At 43.0% G+C, this 18072-nt stretch overlaps 1 protein-coding gene across 2 annotated transcripts in view; it reads left to right on the top strand.

Moving 5' to 3' along the window:
* EPM2A (EPM2A glucan phosphatase, laforin) overlaps window positions 1–18072 on the top strand; it is a 63098-nt gene that overhangs the window by 10522 nt on the left and 34504 nt on the right. For both annotated transcript variants that reach the window (XM_061624050.1, XM_061624049.1), the window contains exon 2: window positions 9581–9755. In XM_061624050.1, coding sequence (XP_061480034.1) covers window positions 9581–9755 — 175 coding nt within the window. The remainder of the gene's footprint in view (window positions 1–9580; window positions 9756–18072) is intronic.

Raw genomic sequence — 18072 nt, 5'->3', positions numbered from 1 at the left:
TTCCAATCTCTGGAATGGCAGCCAAGGCACCAATTTGAATGTGATTTCGGATCCAGGGAACACATCACTGTAAGGAAGCCTGTTTCTGTACACACATTCCTCTTGGAGAGCATGTGAAATATAATATATTCAATATTTTTCTTAGTTGGCTAGTTGGATGTTTCTTTCAGAAACATTGCCATCCATGCCCATTTTTCTTTGCAGCCTTGAGGTCTAGAAGTTAATATTTGTTTAAAAAGAAAGTTGATATCAAGAGTCTTACGAGAACTTCTGGACCACTTGGAATTGCCCAAGGACCCTTAGCCAGCTTGTGTTATAGATTTCTGTGCATAGGATTCTACCCAGCATGCTGTGTGCTTGAGTCAATCTCTTTTGATTTTTCCACCTTCTCCCTCTCTCCCCACACCCTGATGAAGCTTATGTTTTCCCTCCCATCACTGATCTTTGCCTTGCTTTTCTCTTTTGATCATGTCTTACTCACTTTTTATATTCTTGTTTTCTCTCCCATATGAGCTGTGGATTGCTCAGAGATCTTTTTTAAAATCTGCTTTGCAATAATGCTAGTGGCTTTTTGATATGCCAGTTTGATCATCTTTCTTACTCTTCGTGCCAAGAGCCATATGGGCAGCCCTGCAGGCTTTGAAAAGAATACCGTTCACAAAGATTGATTTGTAAGGCAGACTTTACTGATTGCTTTGTTCATGACCATGTTGGTGTGCAAGCGAATTGGAAGAGTTTTTGAACAACAGTGGAATAAAAAAGGACTGAGTTCCGAATCCTTAGTTCAGAAGTTCATCCTTTCAAGAATAACCATTACTTGGCATTTTAATGTCTATCAGTGATGGCTTCCATTGTTTTTATCTACGATAAGCTTTAGACATGAAAAAGTCCCTCCATGCATGTAGGAGATCCAGGCCATATATTAAATGAGCATAGGAAGCTGCTGTATTTGTTCAACAGTCTGGCAGTGGCTCTCTAAGGTCTCTAGTAGAGAGCTTTCCCATTCCCTGCTGTCTAATTATTGTAATTGGAAATGCCAGGGATTGATCTTCCATCCCCTGAAAAGCCTCTCCTGAACAAGACCTTCCTGAATGATGTATTGGGTAGGGGGTGTCTGATGGTGAAGAAGGGAACTGCTGAAAATCAGGCAGAGATGGTTGCAGCAAGGACAGGGACACTTTCCTTCCATGAACTCCCTTGAGCTAACTTATCAGAGCTCCCAAGACATTGTGTTATTTGGAAGTGAAATTGATTAGATATTGCAATGGTGCTGTACAAAGTTATATTTCATTTCAGGGTAAGAGAATGTTTTGTTTTGTTTTGAATGCCCTTAAACCTACATTTGTTCAAGAAGCTAAAGCTATCACAAGAAGAAAAAAATATATTTGTCGAAGTGATCTGGGCTGTACAACTGTGTTCTTTGGCCACAGCCCTATTCCAAAGTGATTTTTATGCTGATTTTGTTTATTATTCAGCAAACACAAGAGTGGGTAGGTTGAAACTGATTAATTTTGTTCTTTAAACTCTGTAGGGGGAAGGAGGAAATGTGGAAATTGAAAAATGCTAATGATTTAAACAGCCACAATTTCTGAAACTGTATTACAGACATTTTTAAATGTGTATGTTCAAACTGTTTGAAGATACAAACCGAATAACTAATCATAGTGCTTCCCTGGACACATCAAGAAGCTTATTTATTCCATCTTAAGCCCTGCTTGAGCAAAATTATGAAATAGATAGATCCAGTATGCCTTTGCATGTGGCATTCTCTTATACATTTGATGCCGTGCTCTGGTTTTTCCAGATGTCACCTGCATACACCCCGGTTGCGTAGTCTGAGGCAGGAGGTGAGACGGCTAGAGTGCCGGTGGCGGAAATCCCGTTCTGAAGATGCTCGGACACAGGTTAGAGCAGCAATAGCCGCCTACCAGGTGGCAATAAGGGCAACAAAGAAGGATTTCTTTGCTGCCTCTATTGCATCTGCAGAGTGCTGTCCCAGGAAGCTGTTCCAAGTGGTCTGAAGCCTGGTCGGTCCAGCTGCTCAGGAACCCTTGGAACACTCTAAGGCTTCCTGTGACAAATTGGCAAAGCACTTTGCTGATAAAGTCGAGCACCTGAAGAACTCGATTCTGTACGCTGTGTATGCAGTGGAGGATCCAGAGTTGACCAATTGCAGTCCGGTTCAGTGGGATCGGTTCCAGCCTCTTCCTTCTGAGGATTTGGACAAGGTGCTTTCAACGGTAAAGCCTACCACCTGTCTGATTGATCCTTGCCCATCATGGTCTTATGAAATGTAGGGAGAAATTAGGCGAAGGGATCAGGGCGGTGGTAAATGCATCCTTGAAGGAGGGTGCATTGCCACCAGCCCTCAAGGAGGCAATTATAAAACCTATTTTAAAAAAGGCCTCCTTGGATCCCCAAGTCTTGAACAACTTTCGCCCCGTTTCAAATTTGCCATTTTTGGGGAAGATCATTGAGCAAGTGGTGGCTGGCCAGTTGTCAGCACACTTGGATGAAATGGATTATTTGGATCCATACCAATCGGGTTTCAGGACTGGACATGGTACTGAAACAGCCTTGGTCGCTCTGGTGGATGATATGAGGAGGGCATTAGATAGGGGAGAATCCACCTTTCTTGTCCTCCTGGATCTCTCGGCGGCTTTTGATACCGTCGACCACGGTATCTTGTTAGATCGCCTGGAAGGATTGGGAATAGGAGGCACTGTTTTGCAGTGGTTCCGTTCCTTTCTCTCTGACAGGCATCAACAGGTAGCATTGGGGGATGAGGTTTCAGACCCTTGGCCCCTCACATGTGGAGTGCCACAGGGCTCTATCCCCTCTCCCATGCTATTTAACATCTATGTAAAACCGCTGGGAGCTATCATCAGGAGTTTTGGGCTGCGATGTCACCAATATGCTGATGACACGCAGCTCTATCTCTCCTTTAAATCTTCACCAGAGATGGCTGTGGAGACCTTGTCCAAGTGCCTGGAATCTGTGAGTGGGTGGATGGGAAGGAACAGACTGAAGCTCAATCCTGATAAGACCGAGGTGCTACTTGTGGGTGACAGGGGGAGGTTGGGTGCTGTTGACCTACAGTTTAATGGGGTAAGTTTACCCCTGAAAGATCAGGTCCGCAGCCTCGGGGTGGTTCTTGATTCCAGGCTGTCCATGGAGGCTCAGATTTCGGCAGTGAGCCGGGCAGCTTGGTACCAATTACATCTCATATGGAGGCTGCAACCCTATCTCCCTATTCATCAGCTCCCACTGGTGGTACATGCCCTGGTCACCTCTCGATTAGACTACTGCAATGCGCTCTACGTGGGGTTACCCTTGAAAACGGTCCGGAAACTACAACTGGTGCAGAATGCGGCGGCGCGGTTGCTTACAAACAGGCGCCGCCGTGATCACATCACGCCAGTATTATTTCACCTACATTGGCTTCCAGTTGTTTTCTGGGCCCAATTCAAGGTGTTGGTATTAACCTTTAAATCCCTATACGGTCTCAGCCCAGTTTACCTGAAGGAGTGCCTCCAGTACCACAAATTAAGCCGCCCAACCAGATCAGCCACACAGGGCCTTCTCTCAGTCCCACCAACGAAAACAGCTAGGTTGGTAGGGACTAGAGAGAGGGCATTTTCAGTGGTGGCCCCCACTCTCTGGAACTCCCTCCCATTCGATCTTCGCCATGCCCCTTCCCTGGATACATTCCGCCGGGCCTTAAAAACTTGGCTCTTTGGACAGGCCTTTAGGATTTCCAGGGAGGGCTAACTTTTTTGGGATACTTATTATCTATTGATTGCCCTAACTGATCTCATGCTGCTGTGATTAATGACTTCATTGTATTTTATCTGTATTGTATTTTACTGAATTTTAGTTTGTACGTCGCCTAGAGTGGCTTCGGCCAGATAGGCGACACAAAAATTAAATTTTATTATTATTATTTTATTATTCTTTCAAGTACAGGAGCATTTGTATGTCCAATTATTTCTAATTCTTCTTGATCCTACATGTAATTCAGTTTTCAAAGTTTGCCCAAAAGCTTTTTGCCATTCTGTGTCTGGATGTGAATTGGGATCAACTCAATCAGTTAATCAAGAGGAACACAAAGAAAGTACCTCCAAGTATGGATTTGCATTTATTTCAGAACCAATGAAAAAAGTGGTTTAATTTTCATTCATTCTGAAACAAATGAACAGATTATGAATGGATAAAACTTTTAGTGTTCGTTCAAGGATTAGGGAGATTATCTGTGTCTGGCAGCAGCAGAAGCATTAGCTGAGTTCAGTGGCAACTCCTAGCAGTCTCCCTTGCCCCCTCTCCAGAATGGTGTGGACATTCAGATGGGGCCATGGAAGATGGCTAGCAGGGGGACATTTGTCCATTTACAGTTTCTCAGTAAGGTCTAGGACTTCATTTCTTGTCACCACTATTTGCCTCAATTTATGTCCGCACCAGGGTGTTAATGCATATGTGGGCTGCAGTTTCTGTGTGTGCATTTGTGCACCTTCATCCACACATGAGCACTTACAGTTCTGTGCGTCCGAAATCTATCTTAATGTTTCCTGTCCACACTAATGGGTGGTGCTTGATAGGATGTATTTGTTGGGATGTATTGTTGTCCTTTCCCTACAATTAGTATTTCCCCATCCACCATAAGTTTTGGAAGCCTAAGATCCGTTGTGGGGAAGTGTGCAGGTGTTCATTTACCTGTGCACATGCACTTAATTTTTGTAATACAAGTTGTTTGATCTACCAGATTTGCACAAAAGAGTAGGTTTTATTTAAAAGTGTATATCGCTCTAAGCCAGGAAATATGACATCCATTGTGGGCATGCAGGCAGGTATTTGTTTACTTGTGTGCACTTTAAAAGAAAACACAAATTTGTGAAAAAGAGCAATAAAAGGGGGAGGCACGCCAAGCGAGGCAAGGATTTGGAGCCACTCGGAAGAAAGGCTGCCAGTTCCTTTCCTTCCTTTCCATTCCTGCCTCCTGTACCTGCAAGGGCACATTTTATTTTATTTTTTAATACACTTGCTTTGTGCAAGAGCAGTTCTTGCAAAAGAGCAGTTTAAAAACAAACCACAAAAGTGCCTTTGCAATAACCAGTAGAAAAAGGCAGGCTGCATCCTTTTCTTTGGGCTGATGGAAGCAAAATGGAAGTAGGGGCTGTGGTGATAGACGGCATCCAGTGAAACATCAACACAAATGTAAAAAAAACTACCAACACAATATACTTCATTGCATCCACAGTTGAGTACTATGCAATTTTATATTGGATTTCCCCCCATATTGGATTATTCATGTTTTAGGAATTCTGAATTCATTCGGGGGTGGGGGGAGGGGGTGCTGCCACTTGGATGGGGAGATTGTCACATAGACCTGGCAAAAAGAGAGAGAAGCTGCTTCAAAATCACATTAAACTCCAGTGTGGATGAGCCCACATATTTCCTTCTTCATAATGTTTTTTATCAGGCACAGCTATCTTGCTCTGCAATATCTTCTGTAGTAAAGACAGATGCAAATAATTCATTTACCGTAGTTTCTCTGCAATTTCCTTAACCTCCTTTAGCATACCTTTCACTCTGTTGTCATCCCAATAGCCCAATGGCTTCCCTAGCTGGTTTTCTGCTCCAATGAATGTGAAGATACTTTTTATTGTTGATCTTAATGTTTTTTCCTCTGTTATTGTCTGCTAGTGTTTTTTCTTATACCAGTGTGTGTTCCTTTTTGTTACTGTTTGGGCATCACTTTTTCTCAAGAAAGCCTTCCCCGTACCAATAGCTACCTTTATTCTGCTCATGAACCATGCTGGTGAACTCTTTGATTTGATGGTACCTTTCCTGACATGCAGTATAAATTCTGGCTGAGTTTCTCTTATTCTGATTTTGAGTAACCCTTCAGCACTCTAGAGAGATTTTGCTCTTTTGACTTCCTCTTTAAACTTCCTTCTCGCTAATCCCCTTGTTCTTTAGAAGTTTCCTCTTTTGACTGTGCTGGACGTAGTTGGCAGTTGTCCACCTACAAATAAATTAATCTGATACTTTCATGGAACACTTAAATCTTGCACAAGATCCTGGGCACCACTGAAGATTGTGCCTGGGTCACCTTCCCTAGGACAGTTATTTAAAGTACGGTATCTTGAAATGTTACCTCTTTTTCATGACTAAAACACACATTTAGTCAGTCTATGTCGAGCAGACCCAAAAGAGGACCAAGCAGGGAGGGGCTACTTGGTACCATCCTTGCCCCTGCCTGGTCTGCTCTCCTAGCCAGCAAGTATGTATGTGGTTTTTGTCTGTATCTGTTTGTTTCCTCTTAGGTAGGTGCCTGAAGGCAAGAGTGTGTTTGGGTTTTTTGCAGGGTGGGAGATAGTTTGATTGCTGGCTAAGTGTATATGGCAGGGGTGTGAGTGTGGTCCAGAGCCTGCCTTGCTGTAAGAGCAGGCTCTGCCATGGGCAGCACAACCAACACCAAAGGGGGCTGCCACTTCAGGGAGGAACCAAGGCAGGGATGCCCCCCTCTGTCAATCTGGATACAGATTTGTAGGCCAGGCACTGTGCGCTGAGTGGGCCTTACCTAACTCAGCTTTGCCCATCTGAGTACTCCAAAAAGACCTCTCCAAACTGAGTGAATGGGCGGAAAAATGGCAAATGCAATTCAATATAAACAAGTGTAAAATTATGCATATTGGAGCAAAAAATCTGAATTTCACACATACGCTCATGGGGTCTGAACTGGCGGTGACCGACCAGGAGAGAGACCTCGGGGTTGTAGTGGACAGCACGATGAAAATGTCGACCCAGTGTGCGGCAGCTGTGAAAAAGGCAAATTCCATGCTAGCGATAATTAGGAAAGGTATTGAAAATAAAACAGCCGATATCATAATGCCGTTGTATAAATCTATGGTGCGGCTGCATTTGGAATACTGTGTACAGTTCTGGTCGCCTCATCTCAAAAAGGATATTCTAGAGTTGGAAAAGGTTCAGAAGAGGGCAACCAGAATGATCAAGGGGATGGAGCGACTCCCTTACGAGGAAAGGTTGCAGCATTTGGGGCTTTTTAGTTTAGAGAAAAGGCGGGTCAGAGGAGACATGATAGAAGTGTATAAAATTATGCATGGCATTGAGAAAGTGGATAGAGAAAAGTTCTTTTCCCTCTTTCATAATACTAGAACTCGTGGACATTCAAAGAAGCTGAATGTTGGAGATTCAGGACAGACAAAAGGAAGTACTTCTTTACTCAGCGCATAGTTAAACTATGGAATTTGCTCCCACAAGATGCAGTAATGGCCACCAGCTTGGATGGCTTTAAAAGAAGATTAGACAAATTCATGGAGGACAGGGCTATCAATGGCTACTAGCCGTGATGGCTGTGCTCTGCCACCCTAGTCAGAGGCAGCATGCTTCTGAAAACCAATTGCCGGAAGCCTCAGGAGGGGAGAGTGTTCTTGCACTCGGGTCCTGCTTGCGGGCTTCCCCCAGGCACCTGGTTGGCCACTGTGATGCTGGACTAGATGGGCCACTGGGCTGATCCAGCAGGCTCTTCTTATGTTCTTATGTTCAGTACAGCACCAAGCTAGACAAAGGGGTTGGGGGGTGTTGCTATTGTCCAAAGAAGCACCATCTCCTTCACCAGGAAACCTCTTGATCTTAGGATAGGCTTAGAAGGTTTGTACCTGGTGATGGGTCAGAAAGGGTTATATGAAGTGGCATTTGTTAAAGAAATAAAATAAATATAATGCAAGGGCATTTGAAAATACTTATTATCACACTTTCTCCTTTGGATGCCTTCCTGATTTCATTCCCCAGTTACATCTACACCATAACATTTAAAGCTCATTGCGTCCCCCAAAGGAATTGGAGTTTTTTAAGGGTGATGGGAATTGTAGCTCTGTGAGGAGTATATGACAGTTCCCACAATTCTTTAGAAGAAGCAACATAATTTAACTGTATGGTGTGGATGTGACCTCTATCTCAAGATCATCCTGGTTAGGGGGACATTAATGTGCCACCAGTACTACATTACTGTGTGGGCCTTGTTGTGATTCTGGGAGGAGTCTGCATTCTCAGGAGTTTCGGCTAATGGTGAGTTCACAGGGTTTGACCTAATGGTGTGCCACAGAACCTTTAATTCATCTTTGATATTACTTCCTATCCCTTTTATCTACCTTGCCTTACTTTTCCCGACTCGAAAAACTAGAATGAACCAGATGTTTCATAAATAGCCTGTTTGGAAATGGAAATGGACCGCTTTCAAGTTGATTCCAACTTATGGCGACCCTATGAATAGGGTTTTCATTGTAAGCGGTATTCAGAGGGGTTTTACCATTGCCTTCCTCTGAGGCTGAGAGGCAGTGACTGGCTCAAGGTCATCCAGTGAGCTTCATGGCTGTGTGGGTATTCGAACCCTGGTCTCCCAGGTTGTAGTCCATCACCTTAACCACTACACTACACTGGCTCTCAAATAGCCTGTTTAGCAGCTGTAAAAAGCTTTGTTTAGCTTTCTAAATATGGACTTTGGGTTTACAAATTCAGGCAGTAGATTTCAAAAGTAAATTGTGCCAATCCATGGTACATGTCATTTTTCACACAGCAGATGCCACTGTTAACGCCTGAAATAGTGAAGGAATCCACAGATAAACAATGTCTATACTACAGTGTTGAAATCTCTGGTGCAGAATTAGCATAAAGTGGTTGCCAGTGTCTAGGTCACTTCACTTAGAAGCATAACATGGCACTTGTCGGCTGAGGAGTTCTTATCTGCTTCCTTGGATGACAAATTTATAACAAGAATGGTGAACATTTTAGAAAACCTTGTAGATGAGACAAAGCATCTTTAAGATACAGTGGTATAGCAACATTTTGCATAGATGTGCTTGAAATGTGGCCAGTAGCTTATAAACAAAGGAACTATGGTAACAGTTTTGAAAAAAAGATTCTATTTCCAATCTTCTTTAAAAGGTTGATTTTTTATGTACTTACACAGGTCAAAATTGGGGCAGATTTAGGTAGCATTGAATTATTACCACAGCCATAAGCATCCCTATCTCTGTGTAGGATGGTGCCATTATGATGAAACATGAAAATTTGGCCCACAAAGAATTCATTTCTTTAGATTCACAACGAATGTTTCATTTTCCCCTTTAAAATTAGGTTTTAATTACAGTGTACTTTTCATTTTTATTTCCTGAAGCAAAATGGATTTTTCTCCAATGGATGATTGGTTTCCTCTCAACAGGAGACAGATAGGTTTAATTTCAGACTTAAGTCATACATATAGCAGACCTATTGAAGTCACGTATCTTGGATTTCAGTAGGTCTTTTCTAAGCATAACTAAGGCTGCAATCCAATACATGCCTACTCAGAAGTAAGCTCCATTTGGTCAGATGAGACTTCCAGTTAAGTGTGTATTGGACTGCAGCCTAAGTCTAGATCAACCTATAATGTGTGTGTATGTGTTTTAGAATATGTACTCACTCTACCTGCTGCATGAAAACACTATAAATGCAGAGCTCTTTGTTTTTATATCTTTGAGCTATATTGATTCACAATCTGTGTGTGTTATTCTCTTTTCAGGCAATGGGCCCCACCATGATCGATGTAGTGTCTATAATCCAAGTAATCTGGTTGATGGAGTTTACTGTCTCCCAATAGGCCATTGGATTGAAGTTTCTGGGCATACCGATGAGATGAAACATACAACTGACTTTTATTTTAATATTGCTGGACATCAAGCTATTCACTACTCCAGGTAACCAAAAAAAAACCCCCAAACCCACCACAGAAAGGCATTCAGTGTTATGGAAAACAGAAAAGGAAGTTGAGTACATAAATGGGAACTTACAGCATGATCCTAAGCATGTCTACTCAGAGGCAGGCCCTGCTGGGTTCAGTAGGATTTGTATTCAAATACGTATGCTTACGATTGCAGCCTTAGATGCTTACATCTCTAGGCTGGGGAAATAAATAGTTGCAGTATGATTTGCTGATGGTATAGAAAGCTTCCTTATGAACAGATATAAACATGTAGGTAATCAGCTGTCGCAGTCACTTTTTCAAAAGTTTTGCCTGCAACTGATGATTAGAAACTCACATTTTACAAATTTATTCCCTCTCTGCCAAGGTAAATTTCTAGTTGCTGTGGATGACCAGAAGGGAGCTTTTGAATGCTTGTAGGGGACACTCAGATAAATGATCTACTTTACTGATCCCATGGGGAAGATCATTGATTGGAAGTGGGCAATGTGAAAAACTGCCAGTCACCTTAAATTACATAATTTTAGAAACATCTGGCATTCTGTCAAATGACAATCTGACTGTGGCATAGATTGCTTATTTTTAACATTGAGTGCTGTCTCCTTTATTTGAAGTATCAAAGGATTGTTCTTTTTGCCCTCTAGAACTAAAATAGTTACTGTGCGGTAAACAAGATTCTCAATAGCCTTCTACAACATCTGCAGAGAGGTGGCTGATCTCCAGTTTCAACATCTTGACTAACAGTGGTAATAACAGCTGCCAGGTGCTGAACTGTGAAAAGAACCAACATGGAAAATAAAGAGATGAGATAAGGAATTCACTGTCAAGCTAAGATGAGCCAAATCAGAAGCTGGCAGTTAAGAAAGAAGCCAGAAGCTGGGTCAGAAAGCTGGGCAGCAGGCGGTATAAATCAGGAAGACAGGTGCAGTGCCAGGAGTTTGACACTGGGAGATAAGGGAAGTTTGGTTCTTTTAAATGGAGCCAGAGAACTATCATATTGTAGGTGCAGCTGGCTTCTTCACGGCCCTTCTTGCAAGGCTGAACAACATGGAACAAATTGGATGGAGCTATGTGAGAGTACCAGAGGCCAAAGTTTGCTCTTTAAGCATGCTTCCCTATTTGTGAAATTTGCCATCGGTAGAGTTGCCATCAACCGCTAAACAAATTATGTAGCAGAGCAGAGGGAGCACTAAACCAGCGTGTAGTGATCTAGCAGAAAAAAAGTGAAAATGTGGAGGAATAGCTGCTAGAACTGGAAGACTGTTGGGAAGAGGAATTGTGGGAGGAGAACATTTCCTCTGCTGGAAATGAGAGGCTTGGAGAAGGATTGCCTGCCAACTGGAACCATAGGTGAGGGAAAACAACCCCTTATAGAACAAACGTTATGCTTACCCTCTGCATTTTTTTTCTAAACTGCTTAGAGGTTTTCTACAATTAAGTGCTATATAAATTTTGTTAAATAAATAAATAAATGTTCTGAAAATCTTTAATAAGTGGGATCACACCTATTGCTGGTGTACACTAGAGTCAGGCCTGTCTAGTGGGAGTGAGCCAGAAGCCTGTATATTATTGAACCAAAGTAGATTGGGAAACATATCTGCCTCTTTCTGGGATCCTGCCCAGTATAAGCAATAGGGATGATGGTGGGAAAGGAAAATTATCAGTAACTGGTTTGAGTGGATCAGCTCTGAGTGCTGAACAGAATATACCCTGTCTAAAGAGTCAATCAAAACCTCAGCTCTACTGTTTAGACCAAGGTATGAATTTGAATAGCCTGGTAACCAATTCAGGAGCGTTATATAGGATAGCTCTGCATATTTCCAGCACACTGTCATCCATAGGAAACTAAACCTTGTAACACTATCCCTGGAACTTCTCAATGCTTGGTGAAGTAGGAAGCAGCACATAACAGCATCACTCCACTGTGTATGCACCATACATTTAAAGCATATGACTTCTCCCAAAGAATGCTGGGAACTGTAGTTTAAGGGTGCTGGAAATTGTAGCTCTGTGGGGGTAAACTACAGTTCCCAGGATTCTTTGGGGGAAAGCCATGTGCTTTAATGTATGATGTGTACACAGCCAGTTGTTGTATCCCAGGAAATCAGAGTACAAACTAGCAGCCTAGTTCTACGCACACAGGAGGTCCTCTACCCCATCTCCACCTATAGCATATATTAAAATTGCTATTTATGAAACGGTTGCAGTTCACTAACTGTAATCATGTCTAAATTTATTGTCCCCAGCTAGTCATGTGGATGAAACAAAAGTTACTGTAACAAACCAAGCTTTCAAAACTTGGAAGGATGAGAGGCAGATGGGATCAAAGAGATGGAGGAACCTTTTCATTTTATATAGTATATTAGGAGCACTATTTGCCTTTATCAGTAGATAGACAGGCAGACAGATTATTTTATTTTATAAAAGTATTTATATACTGCCCTCTCACACAATGTTTATAACATTATAAATGTTAAAGCTGCAGTCCTATGCACACTTTACTTGTTTTCCCACTTAGTTCAGTAGGACCTAACCAAGTTTCCAAATGATCAGGCTGTAAATTACTTAGAAATAATTTTAAGACAACTGTTTACAACTTAAAACTTAGGTTGACTATACTTGGCATTGTTATGTATTGTTTTGCTGCTCAGTTACTAACTTGGGATATTGGAATGATAAATGATGCACTAAATATATTTAACTTTTCTGAGCTATTTGAGGTCCAATGCTGTTTGGTCTGAAATCAATGGCAAAATTCCCACTGACTTCAAAAGGGACAAGTTAAACCTATTAGCGTGCATTAAAAGCAGCTCAAGTCTTGTTTCCTTGTTTTAAATGAGAGTCTGTATCTAGACTCTCTTTAAAATTTACAATACAATCAATGACTTTGGCTCTGTAGCTCGTTATTTTTGAGCCTTGTTAGTGATGCAGTTGGTATTGAACTCTAGGGAAAGAGAAGAGGAATTTGGCTTCAGCCTTTAGTTCCAAAGCTAGAAGTCCCAATAGATATCATAGCCCTGTTCTTAATTATTTATTTAACCACAGGGCATCTTTTCAGCTTTCTATCCAAATGGCACAGCTCACTGAATTCTATTTAAAAGGTGTCACTTTCTCTACCACAGTTCATGCTATAATTTAGCAATAAAAAATCACTCCAGGGTGACCCTTAGCACACAGGTTATTTTTCTTTAAACAGTTGAATAGAGTTCTTTCTTCTTTTTCATACTTTGTTCAAGCCAAACAAAATGAAACACCAGCCAAAGCATTTTTCTTTTCAAATATATTCTAGTTGCATAATTTGTTGTTGACTTTAACATTATTAATTATGATCAGGAGATTTTGTGGCCATTACAAAGCAATCTATGGCACTTCTAATTTTGTTAAAGCAAGGCAAAGAGCCAATGTAAAGGCTAAAACAGGAACTACTACAGAAATTGTTGCCGTAGTTCATATAAACTCCTTATCAGAGAGATAAAACCCAATACATTTTTGAGCATAAGACTCTTCTTTGAGGAAAAGTAATAAAGTAATATTCAAAACTACTTACACTTAACTTCAAGATGGCATTTCCAGTTAAGCTCATTATCGATTCCTAGATGTTATATTTGAGGCACTGCAGTACCACACTGTACATATTCACATCTGAATGGTTGACAGCCAGGCCTGCAGGTGGGCTATGTTGCTGACAAGGCAACATGCATTTTGGGAATGTTGCCATCAGTCCTTGGGACTATGCTGGTAGTGTGATGGGGATCTGGCAGAACAGACGACATTTATGCAAAGGTTGAATCTGACCTGTAAACCACAATCTACTGACCAGTTTATTTTAAATTATTACAGTTTTACAATATTGCTGTTACCTTGCACAAAAAGCTAAAGGCCTGATCTAGCAAGGGAAAGTCATATGCTGAAACAGGCACATAGCTAGTGTGTGTGTGTGCGTGCGTGTGCGCGCACACTGCAGTTCTCATCCAGACCCCATTAAACTGGCTGTATGTCTTGTTTTAACTATGCTATTAGTTTTTATGCATGAAGAGCGGGATCAGGGCTATAGGGTTAGGTAAGGAGTAGGGAGAGGTGATATAAACATGAACTTTTTTTAATAGCAGGTTTGGAAAAACAAGATCACTACAAAAATCACATTGTACTACATCTCAGTTTCAATTTTCTGCCTTCTCACGGTTGCTCCCCTTAGGGAAGCTGGCAAATTTGTATTTTCTGCTTCCTAATGACATCTTTCAATATGCAATACACAGTTAATTATGTTTATATAGCTCTATTTATCAAAAGGCCACACAAAGAAGGAGGTGAGTCACAAAGAAGCAGCTAGCAGGTATAGAGAGAAGTTCAGAGCTTAATATCACCCCCCCCCCTTGCCGAAGTAGCTGCCTCCAAAAAGCTTTTGTTTTGGGCAGTTAGTTAACATCAGGGTTAGGCCCTGCTGAGGCTGTATTCTATCTGCCTGAGTTGTTGCAGCTGTCCAGGGCATGCCCCCAAACCAGTAGATCTTGCAGTCATGCTGGGGAAGGGGAGGATATAAGCCAAGCCTACCAAAAACAGCTGGTGTTCACATTCAAAGGGCTTGTTGGTTGTCAGACTGGGTTTCAATTATGGCTGCTGAATTGGTTGCTATTTTGTTGGCTTTGGAATGGGTGCAGGATGTGAGACCTGATCAGGTGGCTGTGTTTTCAGACTCATTGTCAGGTTTGTTGGTTATTCAGAATGGTGGTATAGGATGTAAAAGTAGTATAGTGAATGAGATTTGGAGGTTGAATGCTGAACTGGTGCATATGGGTATCTTAGTTCAATTCTGTTGGATCCCAGGTCATGTGGGCATTATTATGAATGAGATAGTTGATCAGGTGGCTAAGAAGGTATTGGAACAGAGGAGCATTGACTTTATGTTGCCTCTGTCCATTTTGGAAGTCAGAAATGTTGATGCTGAGTGAGTGGCAGGAGTGGTGGAAGATGGAAACTACGGGTTGGTGGGTGTTTTTCTTTTGTCCAACTTTGAATGACTTTAGAATTTTTCATTTGAAAGGACAACAGACACCGGTTAGTATGTTTAGAGTCCTAATAGGCCATAGTGCTCTTAGGAGTGGTTTGTTCAGGGTAGGACATATGGACTCTGAGAACTGTGAGCTCTGTGGAGTGGTGGAAACCATGCTTCATGTTATTTGGGATTGTATTAGGTATGTGGAAGCTAGATAGTCTGTCCTCCGAAAGATTAGTGGTTTGGGGATTAGAAGCCTGAATGTGGGTTTGGGTCTTTGAGACAAAAGCCTCTGGGGCTTAGTGCTTGAGATTATTTGGTAGTTCGTTAAAGACACTAAGTCAGCCTTTCCCAACTAGTGGGCCACCAGATGCTGTTGGACCACAATTCCTATCTTTCCTGACCATTGGCAATGCTGGCTGAGGCTGATGGGAGTTGTGGTCCAGCAACACCTGCTGGCCCACTAGTTGGGAAAGGCTGCACTAAGTTTTATGACAGTAGGTGGTGATAATAGGGCCTTATCTTGGCCTTGATTCGCCGTTAAACTCCAGCAGCAGAAGAACAGTTGGTACTGCTGATGGCAGGGGTGATCCTAAAGGGGGTTGTCTCTTTGGGGTGTGATGAGGGTAAGGGCTTGCCCCCTTTTAGTTAGCTTCATAGGCAGGGTTTTGTGCATGACATTGATTGTTTTTTTCCTCTGGGGAGATTATTTGTGTTTTTCTCTAGATGATTTCCAGGGTGAGAGGCTGGAGGTGCTCTAGAGTGGTGTGCATTGGTGGAAAGTAGTTTCATACCCCTGGAGTAAGAGTCCAATATAGCAGGTACCCTTCCAGGGTGGGAGTCAGGGGGAGTTTTTATCTCGGATGAGAGCTGGGGTGTGAGTCTCATCCAATAATTTTATTTGATTGACTGTCTCCTAGTTTGATGTTCCCTGCCACTAAACCTCTGCTGTGTTCCTTTGTTTTCAAGGTGGGTTAGAGAGGTATGCGTCTTGGCCAGGGATGGGGGGGATGGGTGTGGGATTACCATCCCTGTGATGGTAGGTGGGGGAAAATATGGTGGTGGGACTTTGCCCGGGGGGGGGAGAGGGCTAGTTATATCAAAACCTTTGCCCCCTGGGATTTGGAATTTGGGGGTGCCGGTCAGCCAACCCCCTTGCCTTCTGGTAGTGTTGTTAAATGCCAGATCTATCATCTACATTTGATTGCGGATGGGGGGGGCAGACATGACATGTATAACTGAGACCTGGGAGGATGAGCTCAGTGGCCTAGTGCTAATTCAGCTGGGTACTCAATGCAGCACCATTCCAAGTCAGAGGTACAAGAAAGAGGAGCTGCAATCATCCACAAAAATTCCATCTCCCTCACCAGGAGACCAATCTGCATTGTGTCTGGGTTTGAGGGATTGTGGTGGTGGGCCAGAGAGACAGAATGGGGATGTTGTTAGCGCACCATCCATCCCACTCTGCTACAACCTCCCTAAAAGAGCTGGCAGAGGTAATCTTGGATGTGGTGTTGGAGAACCCTTTCACAGTGGTGCTGGGGAACTTCAGTAACTGCACTGAGGCTGCCTCAAATGGGCGAGCTCTGAGCTTCATGGCCTCCACGACAACCATGGGGCTATCTCAATCCATCAATGTCCCAAGATGGGCAAGGGAGCAGGTAGTTGGCTGCACTTCTTTAAGTGTTTTGTCCACATCCTGGGCATACCCTCGACCTGGTCTTTGCCACAGAGCAAACTGGTAATACTTCATTCATCTCGCTGTGAGTCCATTGTCATGTTCCAACTTGTCCCCCATGCTATTTAACATCTATATGAAGCCACTGGGAGCTGTCATCTGGAGGTTTGGAGTGAGGTGTCATCATATACAGATGGCACCCAAGTCTGTCTCTCCATTCATTCTGAATTGGGAGAGGTAGTTGAGGTGCTGGACGAGTGCTTAGAGGTGGTGATGGGCTGGATATGGGCCAATAAATTGAGGTCAAATCCTGAAAAGACAGATGTGTCCAGAGTTCTCATGTCTGGTTGATGGAAAGATGGTCTTTTCTGGATAGAGTTGCACTCCTCTGGAAGGAGCAGGCCTGAAGCCTGGGGTTACTCCTGGATCCAACATTGACACTGGAGGCTCAGGTGACCTCAGTGGCTAGGAGTGCTTTTTTTCCAGCTCTGGCTGGTTCGCCAGCTCCAACCTCTTTTGAACAGAGATGACTTGGCCACAGTACTCCATGCTCTGGTAACTTCCAGATTGGATTATTGCAATGCACTCTATGTGAAGCTGCCCTTGAAGATGATTTAGAACCTTCAACTGGTCCAAAATGCAGCAGCCAGATTACTGGGTAGGGTTCCCTTTAGATTTCATATAACCCCTGTTTTAAAACAGCTGCATTGGTTGCCAGTTCAGTTCATTGGTTGCCAGACACTCTTAGTGGCAGCCCTTAAGGTGTGGAACTTCTTCCCCACGGAGATGCATTTGTAACCTGCTCTGGGTGAAGGGCGGGCAATAAATGCTGCTGCTAATAATAATCACAATAAATAATAATTGCAAACAGACTATAGTGGAGTGGTAACAGGCACTTCACTAGGAAGCAGATCCCCCAACAGTGCCTGTGCAGCCCTCCTAAGCCTGCTCCCCTAGTTTCAGCTGCTTCTAGCTAGTAACTTTCCCTCCCCTTCTTCCTCTGTCTATTCAAAAGCCAAAACTGCTCTTTCCCGGGGCCAGAGTACACATCATGTTAAACCATTTGCCTGCCTTGAGTGCGGGATTTCTCTTGCAGAAACAGCCAATGGGTGTGTGTGAGAGAGAGAGAGAGAGGAGAGAGAGAAAGGGATCTTAAGACTGACATGTGGAGTAGGGTTTTTTTTAGCCCCCCCCCCCGGATTGAGGGTGGCATGCACCTGAAGGTGTAGGGCCCCGATCTAGATCAAGATTGCAGCAGGGGGGGAAACACTAAAAAAACCTCACATCAAGGTCCCAATGCATATTTCCCCCACCCCTGGGCTGGCTATTTCTGTAGGGAAGAAGTCTTGCAGTCAAAAATCATGTATAGTTTTACCTTCACGTAAGATATACAGAGCACAGGTCATACCCCATCCCCTGCAGGTAAATTGCCCAATCAAGAGAACATCCACAGCCATTAAAAGGAACTTAGAGGTTCTGATACTCATCAGTCACTCATTCTTTGTGATCAAAGCGTCCAAACATGCAGTATTAACTGTGGAAGGATGGTCAATTTGTCTGTATGGATAGACTTGAGGTGGGCCTTTTTCTTTCCTTTTTTTGTAAGAAATCCTCCCTGAGGAGCAGAGCAGAGCCACAACC

This window comes from Rhineura floridana, chromosome 4, assembly GCF_030035675.1.
Source record: "Rhineura floridana isolate rRhiFlo1 chromosome 4, rRhiFlo1.hap2, whole genome shotgun sequence".
Lineage (NCBI taxonomy): Eukaryota > Metazoa > Chordata > Lepidosauria > Squamata > Rhineuridae > Rhineura > Rhineura floridana.
This window is presented reverse-complemented; position numbering and strand designations above follow the sequence as displayed.